Genomic DNA, 10062 nt, shown 5'->3' with positions numbered 1-10062 from the left:
AAAAATACAAAAATTAGCCAGGCGCTGCGGCAGGTGCCTGTAATCCCAGCTACTCAGGAGGCTGAGGCAGGAGAATCGTTTGAACCCAGGGACAGAGGTTGCAGTGAGCCAAGATCGCACCACTGCACTCCGACCTGGGCAACAGAGCAAGACTCCATCTCAAAAAAAGAAAAAGAAAAAAGAAAAAAAGAAAAACCGACATACCTAGAGTGTGGATATCTCTGCCGCTTCTGCTGTATCAGTTCACTTCCAAAGGAGCCCCATGGGGATGATATATTGTGCGCCATCTGCTCTGTGGTCACTATAAAAGATGTCGGTCCCCATCTCCTGCTGGGAAAACTGGTTTCCAAAATCAAGGAACTGGAGCCTCCGCTGAGAAGAATTCTATATTAAAACCCAAAGATGCAGAAGTCCCAAGGTAAGAAATCTGTACAACCTGCACTCAGCCCACCAACAGCCTTGGAAAAAGCAACTGTTCAAAAGGCTCTCCATCAAATAGAGGCATTAGCTAAATTCTGGCACCTAAAATGTGTATGCCTGCCAAACAACAGTTCTCAGCTGTGAGTGTAGATTAGAGACAACAGAAGATTTTGAAGAAAATATAATATTTAGGTCATACCCTAGACCTGTGCTGCCCAATATGGTAGCCACCAGTGGCTATGGAGCCCTTAAAACACGGGTGTACCCCAAGTGGAAGTGACAATAATTCTGGATATACGGGCTTAAAATATGTTATTCAAAGTATTGTTGAATGTTTTTTAATGTCTATGGAAAACTTTAAAATTACCTGGAGATCTTTTTTAAAATGCAAATTCTGGTTCTATTGGACTAGGCTGGTTGAGAATCTGGATTTCTGACACACACACAGACACACACACAAATTTTTTTGAGATGTGGTCTCATGTTGCCCAGATTGGTCTCAAATTCCTTGGCTCAAGCAATCCTCCCACCTCAGTCTCCCAAACTGCTGGTATTACTGGCATAAGCCGCCATACACAGCCTGATCTAATAGTATAATAAGAAGTTTTTCCATTATCTAGAATATTCATTAGATATCTATATTTGAACAGAGTCTGCTAAATTTTGTGATTTTGAGAGCAAGCCACAGACATGGTTTCTGCCTTCATGGATCTCATGTACTGAAAGAAAAAATCTTGAAGAATCAAACTTTTAAAAAGAATGCTTACTATGAACAAGAGGGACTTGTTACAATTCTGTTTCAATCTTCTGTAAGAAATTCTATGGAATCGGGGAATGCCGGGAAGTTTCTATTTGCTGATTTACCTTTTTTCTTTCCACAGTGGATATGACACTGAATATTGACATAGCCAACAATCGACTCATCATTTCTGAAGATCTGAGGAGGGTCCATTGTGGATTTCTTAGAACCACAGAGAGTGTGCCGAGATTCAAACAAGTCATCTGTGTCCTGGGCTCCCCTTGCTTCACCTCTGGACGCCATTACTGGGAGGTAGATGTGGGGACAGACAAAGAATGGGATTTGGGTGCCTACAAAGAATCTGTTAATCGACAAGAGAATTGTGTTGTCTTCAGAACTTGGCTTCTGGACTGTAGGTGTGAGGAAAGAAAAGCTCTTTGCAGCCAGCATTGTGCCTTTAACCACCCTCTGGGTGAGTCCCAGGCTATGCAGGGTATGCATTTTCCCGGACATAGGTATGAGAATGATTTCCTTTTTTAACATTAATGATGGGACCCATATCTTTACATTTGCTAAGATTTCTGCTGCAGAGCCACTGTGCCCATTTTTTGCTCTTGCAGATTCAATTATCAATTATGACCAAGGCTTCCTGAGCATCTGTCCTGTGATTAATCTTGGCAATGACAAATCTACAGTTTCTCCTGAGCAGGGCAAATAAACTTTTTGCCACAAACACATTTAGACACTCACTTTATGCTCAATGCTAGCAACTTTTCTGCTTGGTACAAGATAACGGAACAAAGTTACAGCAGAAAAATATGGAACATCTAAAATCATGAATGTCAATGAAGTAGATTAATTAGGAATTGCATTTTAAATATTAAAAAGTATTGTTACAGTTGTCCTTTGGGTTTTATGGGCTGTGGCTCCGTGTCCCTCCCACACCTGTCAGAGTGGCTTTTGCTGCCTCTCTGTGCTCTGGCTGCCTCACCCTGCACTGTGCCGCTGTCACTGACGTCACAACTCTTCCGCAAATTTATCTTGCTGTCTGTCTGTTCCTTCTTCCCTGGAGCAGCTGAAAGGATCATCCTGTGAATCTGACTCATTTCATAAGTCATTCTCACACTCTTTACGTTGTATCCAGCCTGGTTTTGGCAGAAAGTTTTTCTCACATACAGGATATGCCAGGGCTGGACTCTGTCTTTATATGGGTATGTGGAGTGACCCAGAATCCAGCCAAGAGCAAACCCCAAATGGTTGCTTTATGACCGGAATCCAATTCATTCCAATCACGTAAAGTTCACCTTGCTCCCTACACACTGTCTCTCAAGCTTTGTTTTCTTGCTGAGACACTGAATCCTAAGGAGTGATCTCGTCTCATGGTACATCTTTTTTTTTTTTTGAGACAGAGTCTCGCTCTGTCGCCCAGACTGGAGTGCAGTGGCACGATCTCTGCTCACTGCAAGCTCCGCCTCCTGGGTTCACGCCATTCTCCTGCCTCAGCCTCTCGAGTAGCTGGGACTATAGGCGCCACCACCACGCCCGGCTAATTTTTTGTATTTTTAGTAGAGACGGGGTTTCACTGTGGTGTTGATCTCCTGACCTCGTGATTCGCCCGCCTCGGCCTCCCAAAGTGCTGGGATTACAGGCGTGAGCCACCGCGCCCGGCCTGTACGTCATTTTTAATAGAACTAAATGCAGGTCTTTAAAAAATATATATACAAAGAAAAACTCTTCATTTAATATGTGATACACTTTAGGAGGGGGAAATAGATTATATTCAAGTTATTTGAAATTTGAAAACAAAGCTATTATTTTATGAATTAAGTACAAATTAAGCGCTAACCTGGCCATTTCCATGATACCTGCAGATTCATCAGTTCTCTGGGTCAAGACCTGAGTCTCAGCCTAGAGGACATGATGTTAAGCAAAATAAATCAGGTCAGGAAAGATAAATACCGCATGTTTTCACTCCTGTATGGGAGCTAAAAGAAAAATGCTGAGCTCACAGAAGCAGAGAATAGAATCGTGGGTGTAGAGGCTGGGAGGGTAAGGGGGAGGGGAGCTTGGGGAGAGGTTGGTTATTGGATACAGAATTACAGCTAGATAGGAGAAATGGGCTCTGGTGGAGGCTGGGAAGGGTAAGCGGGAGGGGAGCTTGGGGAGAGGTTGGTAATTGGATATAAAATTACAGCTAATTGGGAGAAATGGGCTCTAACACAACTATAGGGTAAATATGGTTACTTATACATGATTGCATATTTTCAAAAAGCTAAGAGGATTCTGAAGGTTCCCATTACAAAGGAATAATAAATGTTGACTGGCCGCGGTGGCTCATGCCTGTGATCCCAGCACTTTGGGAGGCCGAGGCGGGCGGGTTACCTGAGGTAAGGAGTTCGAGACCAGCCTGGCCAAAATGGTAAAAACCTATCTCTACTGAAAAAAAAAAAAAAAAATTAGCCAGACGTGGTGGCACATACCTGTAATCCCAGCTACTCAGGAGGCTGAGGCAGGAGAATTGCTTGAGCCCAGGAGCCGGATGTTGCAGTGAAACGAGTTCATGCCACTGCACTCTAGCATGGCCGACAGAGTGAGACTCTGTCTCAAAAAAAAAAAAAAGAAAGAAAAGAAATAAATGTTTTAGAGTGTGCTAATTATCCTGACTTGATTATTACACACTTTATGCATGTGTGAAAATATCACTGTGTGCCATAAACATGTACGATTATTACATGTCAACTGAAAGTAAAGAGAAAAAAAGTAAGCCAAAACAAGACCTGCGTGTCTCAGAGTCCTCCAATCCCATGAGGGATCATCTTTAAAGCTGACCAAAATTAGGTCTTTATTTTTAATTATGCAAAAAGAGAAAATTCCTTTAATATGTGCCAAGGGGGATAGGGAAAATGATAAGATTATATTCAAATTATTTGAAATTTGAAAACAAAGCAGTAAAGATCCCACTACACAGAAAGGCATGAAAAGGAAAAGGTTCGGGGTTGATTCAAATGAAAGAAAGCACAACTCACGTCACGGGTAGCAATTTCTATCTGAGAACTCAAGTTTCACCAGAAAATCATCTTTTTTTTTTTTTTTTTTTTTTTTTTTTTTTAATTGTGGCTTTTATCCTAACACTCTCTGAAGTACTCAGGGTCCAAGAAGCTTAATGGTCATTTGTCAAAATAGTAATTATTTAATTTTTTCCTAAGAAGTATGAAATTTTTTCAAAACCAGAAATAAACCAATGCAAATAAATAAAAATTGCCTAGATTTTCCTCAATGGGATGCATGCCCTTATTACCTTTGAGTCTGATGTATACGAATTTAAGCCATTTTGTAAAATTGCAAATCCAATCATACGTAATACTTTAGGATTCCAAGCAAAGCTTCAAGCCTACAACATATTACAGGAATTATCTTTCCTGACAAGTGATGGAAACATCTCTAAAATAAGCTTTTGAAGTTAGTACATTAAGCCTAATTTAATATAAAGGCAATTTAATCTTACCTTCATATGAAAGAAAAATACACTGTCAGGATGAAGGATTTAGTAAAGTTACAGTGAACTGGAGATATATCACCAATAAAAACCTAACTCCCTGTTATAATCAAATCAAAGCCTCATTAGCTTAGAGGGCGTGGCAGGGTGTGACCCAGTGGGAGGTGGGAATCTCACCAATAAAAGGCCCTCGTGTGCCCCTTCCCCACAAGACCTGAGCTCCTGGTGGAAGCAGCTGGAGGACAGAGGAGCTTCCAGCAGAAGAGGTGAGTCCATGCCTGTGTGTGTTTTTCCTCCTTAGATGTCTAGAAATGGGGGTTATGACTTGGGGGGATGAATGAGAGAAATTTGTAAGTAAGGAATTCAACAAGGGCTGTCTGAGCGCTGCCTCAGAGTTAGAAACCAGTCACCCTGGATCCCCAGTCTAGGAGTGGTGGCAGTCAATTTGGTATTCATTTCCAAGGCTGGAGAAGGATGTAATTTTTTTTTTTTTTTTTTTTTTTTTTTTATGAGACAGGGTGTTACTCTGTTGTCCAGGTTGGAGTGACCTGGCAAGATCTCTGCTCTCTGCTAATTTTTGTATTATTTGTAGAGACAGGGTCTTCCTGTGTTGCCCAGACTAGTCTCAAACTCCTGGGCTCAAGGGATCTTCCTGCCTCGGCCTTGCAAAGTGCTGGGATTACAGATGTGAGCTACTGCATCCAGTCCCTCTTTTTTTTTTTTTTTTTTGGAAATGGTGTCTCACTCTGTTGCCCAGGACGGAGTGCAATGGCACAATCTCGGCTCACTGCAACCTCTGCCTCCCAGATTCAAGCAATTCTCCTGCCTCAGCCTTTCAAGTATCTGGGATTACAGGCGTCTGCCACCACACCTGGCTAATTCTTTTGTATTTTCAGTAGAGATGGGATTTCACCATGTTGATCAGGCTGGTCTCGAACTTCTGATGACCTCAGATGATCTACCCACCCCCAGCCTCCCAAAGTGCTGGGATTACAGGCACGCCTGGCCTCCCAACCCCTAATTCTTATGTTCATCAATCAGTCTCTTGCTCGGGCTGCCCTAGGAGGAGGTGAAGTGACCCCAGCTCGCTGCTCCTCGCATGGGTGCTGCCGTGTCACTGGCTCAGGCTCAGCTGCTGGGTTACCAGGATAATGAACCCTTCCTCCACCTCGGCTCAGAGCACAGTGATGATTTGTGACTTCCTTCCCAGTAGAACTTCAGATCTCTGAAGACGGGGGATGGGGGGATGTGCTTGAGTGTACTCATGGCCTTGTTCTAGGAGTGACAAAGCTGGAACACAATACCTCTAGGTATGAAAAGGTTGTCACTTGTCACAAGTAACAGGCTTTCACCTCATGGAAATTTTCTTCCCTTGTGCACTTTTCCCTGGCAGTGGACATGGCTGCACTCTTCCAAGAAGCGAGCAGCTGTCCCATCTGCTCAGACTATCTAGAAAAACCAATGTCCCTGGAGTGTGGATGCAGCGTCTGCCTCAAGTGCATCAATTCACTGCAGAAGGAGCCCCGTGGGGAGGATCTACTTTGCTGTTGCTGTTCTGCGGTCTCTCAGAAGAACAAAGTCAGGCCCAATCGGCAGCTAGAGAGGCTGGTTTCCCACATCAAGGAACTGGAGCCCAAGCTGAAGAAGATTCTGCAGATGAACCCAAGAATGCGCAAGTTCCAAGGTAAGGAATCTATATACCCTGCTCCCTTCTCATGACCAGACCAGGAAAAATCATTTGTGCAATTGGCCCCCCATTCCACATGGGGATTTCCTGGTGATCTCCAAAAAAAAAGCCGGGCGCGGTGGCTCACGCCTGTAATCCCGCTCTTTGGGAGGCTGAGGCCGGGGATCACGAGGTCAGGAGATCAAGACCATCCTGGCTAACACGGTGAAACTGTCTCTACTAAAAATACAAAAAATTAGCTGGGCATGGTAGCGGGCGCCTGTAGTCCCAGCTACTCAGGAGGCTGAGACAGGAGAAAGGCGTGAACCTGGGGGGCGGAGCTTGCAGTGAGCTGAGATGGCGCCACTGCACTCCAGCCTGGGCGACAGAGCGAGACTCCAGCTCAAAAACAAACAAACAAACAACAACAACAAAAAAAACCCAATGTCTATGTCATGGGTTAGACAAGGGATTCTCTAAACTTAGTGTGCTCAGATTACCTGGGAATTTTGTTAAAATGCAGATGCTGAACGGGGAAGTCTCAGGATTGATCCCTCTGTCTTGGGGACTTTGCTGAGTAGCAAAAACATAGAGCAACCTAATTTGAATTTCTCTCTAGCAAAGGTTCCCAGGACTCTGACATTGAGATGGGCCTGGTAATTCTCATGCAGGGCGAATATTGGCATCCATTGTACCAAACAACCTCACCCCAGGGTTGAGAAGAGTTTGGAATGGAGCGCCTATGGTGTTTGTTTCTGTGAGTGTGGGGCGAGCTGCAGACGCTGGTCTCATCCATGCGCCATGGGCTTCAACAGTGGTCCTGGCTACAGAAAACACGATCACTCTCCATAACTCTGGAGAAAAGGGACATTTACATGAAGAGATTATGGTCAACCTGGGCAAAGAATTACACCTATAAATGGTGGTGGGCCCCTATGATGTCCCCGACACTGGTCGCTTCTGCCGTGACAGCCATGATCTTTACTCATTCACCTAACATTACCTGACTGTCGCTGTGCTGAAATATGGAGGACAGATTCACCCTGTCCACGTCATGTTTGGAACATTCTTCCTCCTTCCTTGTCCATATCCATTCATTTCATTCCCTAATTCACTATCAAATAGCAATCAATTCCCTCAGGTTTTACTATAATCTATAAAATCTATGTTGGTGATCATATCAGTTTTTTGACTTGAAGGATAATATGTTCTGTAGATTTCTTTTTTTCAGAATGCTCTGGACAATTAATTTTCTTTAGGTCAGATCACACTGCCTCCTTCATGAAAATTGGCAGCTTCACCTGTCAACCACATACTCAATGCCCTAAATTATTGACCTTTGTATTGGCCGCCTTTATTCTCTACAATCAGTCAGTTATGACAAACAACTTTCAAATACCTTTCTCTTGGCTCCAAAATTTACCATTGTTTTGCTTAAGGTCTCACCTCTCATGTAGAATGGAAAACATTCTTTCATCTAAGGCCCCCCTCCTCCTCCTGGCCTTGGAGCCTCTTAATGTCCAGGACGGGCACCTCTGCCATCATATTGTCAGCTGCAGAGATATCCCATCTGTCAGAACCGTGCACAATTAATTTGTTTACAAACATGGAAAACAAAGGCCTGGAATCAGGCTCTAGATACTGAATTGAGCAATATAATATGGAAGCAGACACATATTTAATATTGACCACTTGCATTGTCTTAATTATCATTTATTTATCCACGCATCAAGGTGGGGTCATGGTGTCTGTGTTCAGAGACCCTCCACTCTAAATGAAGAAAAGTTCAATGAAGCAAACACGTGACATGAAGTCAAATAAGAATTGCTACTGTGAATAAGAGTCAGGTATTGCCACAAAGCATACCTATGAGAATTTGAACCAGTCAGGGAAGTTGCCTTATGAAAAGCTTTGATTTTGGGGGAAGAAGAGAATTAAACCAAAGTCAGATATCTGGGCCTGCGAAGTAGAGGAGAGGCATGGGGTGGGCTTCTGTCCATTTGATGATCAACTTGTTTTCCTTTTCACAGTGGATATGACCTTGGATGGTGACACAGCCAACAACTTCCTCCTCATTTCTGATGACCTCAGGAGCGTCCAAAGTGGGCACATCAGACACAATTGGCAAGACCGTGCTGAGAGATTTGACTTGTCCATTTGTGTCCTGGGCTCCCCTCGCTTTACCTGTGGCCGCCACTACTGGGAGGTGGACGTGGGAACAAGCACAGAATGGGACCTGGGAGTCTGCAGAGAATCTGTTCACCGCAAAGGGAGGATCCAGCTGACCACAGAGCGTGGATTCTGGACTGTGAGTTTGAGGGCTGGAGGCCGCCTCTCTGCCAGCACGGTGCCGCTGACTTTCCTCTTCGTAGATGGCAAGCTACAGCGAGTGGGGATTTTTCTGGATATGGGCATGCAGAATGTTTCCTTTTTTGATGCTGAAGGTGGTTCCCATGTCTATACATTCAGGAGAGTCTCTGTTGAGGAGCCACTGCGCCCGTTTTTGGCTCCTTCAAGTCCACCTAATGGTGATCAGGGTGTCTTGAGTATTTGTCCTGTGATGAACCCGGGCACGACTGATGCTCCAGTCCATCCTGGGGAGGCCAAATAAGCCACCACTGAAAAAACAAAAAACAAACAAACAAACAAACAAACAAAAACAGGGTAAGAAAATTACTTGGGTGGGTAGACTTAGGAATTTTCTACTCGGTAAAAGCATTATACAAGGTCATAGGAGAAAAATATGGGACATTTCATGATTGTACTTCATCTAATTTGATTAGATTATAAATTGAGTCCTAAGTATTATTACCACCATCGAACTCATTGAGTCTTATGTTCACATCTTGTTTCCTGTAGAAATGTCCTGTATTCTGGGATCAGTTTCCAAATGCTTTACTTTTGATTTCTGTAAGTTCAAATTAATGTATTATAGAAGTTATGAGTTAAATAAACATTGGAATATCACCTAATGGATTATGTGACTTTCTTGCCTCAGTCTCCTGAGTAGCCGGGATTACAGGTACCCGCCACCAGGCCCAGCTAATTTTTTGTATTTTTAGCAGAGACAGGGTTTCACCATGTTGGCCAGGCTGATCTCGAACTCTCGACCTCATGATTCACCCGCCTCAGCCTCCCAAAGTGCTGGGATTACAGGCGTGAGCCACTGCACCCAGCAGGATTATGTGATTTTCTAAATGATAGGACTGCAATAGATTTTATTCATAGTAAAAGCGTGAGTGTGTGTGTGTGTGCGTATTTGAACAGAGAACTGGATCAATGCCTATGTCCTATACAGAACTGAAAAGACAAGAAGACGTTGTTGCCGTCATTGCTTAGTATAGGTAACATTTTCCCGGATGTTCGTTCATCTACATTAACAACGAGAAGGTGAAATGTATCAATTCCTTGAGAGACATAATCTTCCCTGGGTCACACTAGAAACATACACAATCTGAACACCCTCTGCCTATTAAGTGAATTAACATTGAGAACATTCCAAAAAAGACAACACCAGAACCAAATGATTTCTCTTATGAAATCCACCAAATTCTTACCAATCCCAACATATTTTCACAATACAATCCAAAAATTATGCTCTTGGGTATGTACTCAGTTGAGATGAAAAGTTACGTCCACACAAAGCCTGCACAGGAATGTTTACGGCAGCTTTATCTATAACCACCCAAACTAGAAGCGAGATGTTCAAAAGGTGAATGAAAAAAATAATCATCCATAAAA

At 43.4% G+C, this 10062-nt stretch overlaps 1 protein-coding gene across 1 annotated transcript; it reads left to right on the top strand.

The window, feature by feature from the left end:
* The first annotated feature begins 5967 nt into the window (after window positions 1-5967).
* Window positions 5968-8932, top strand: RFPL1 (ret finger protein like 1). Its single transcript, XM_050806852.1, is given in 3 exon segments — window positions 5968-6040; window positions 6043-6339; window positions 8352-8932. Coding segments are annotated over 3 exon segments (951 nt in total).
* Window positions 8933-10062: the final 1130 nt, after the last annotated feature.

The sequence above is a fragment of the Macaca thibetana genome, chromosome 10, assembly GCF_024542745.1.
Source record: "Macaca thibetana thibetana isolate TM-01 chromosome 10, ASM2454274v1, whole genome shotgun sequence".
NCBI classification, from domain to species: Eukaryota; Metazoa; Chordata; class Mammalia; order Primates; family Cercopithecidae; genus Macaca; species Macaca thibetana.
This window is presented reverse-complemented; position numbering and strand designations above follow the sequence as displayed.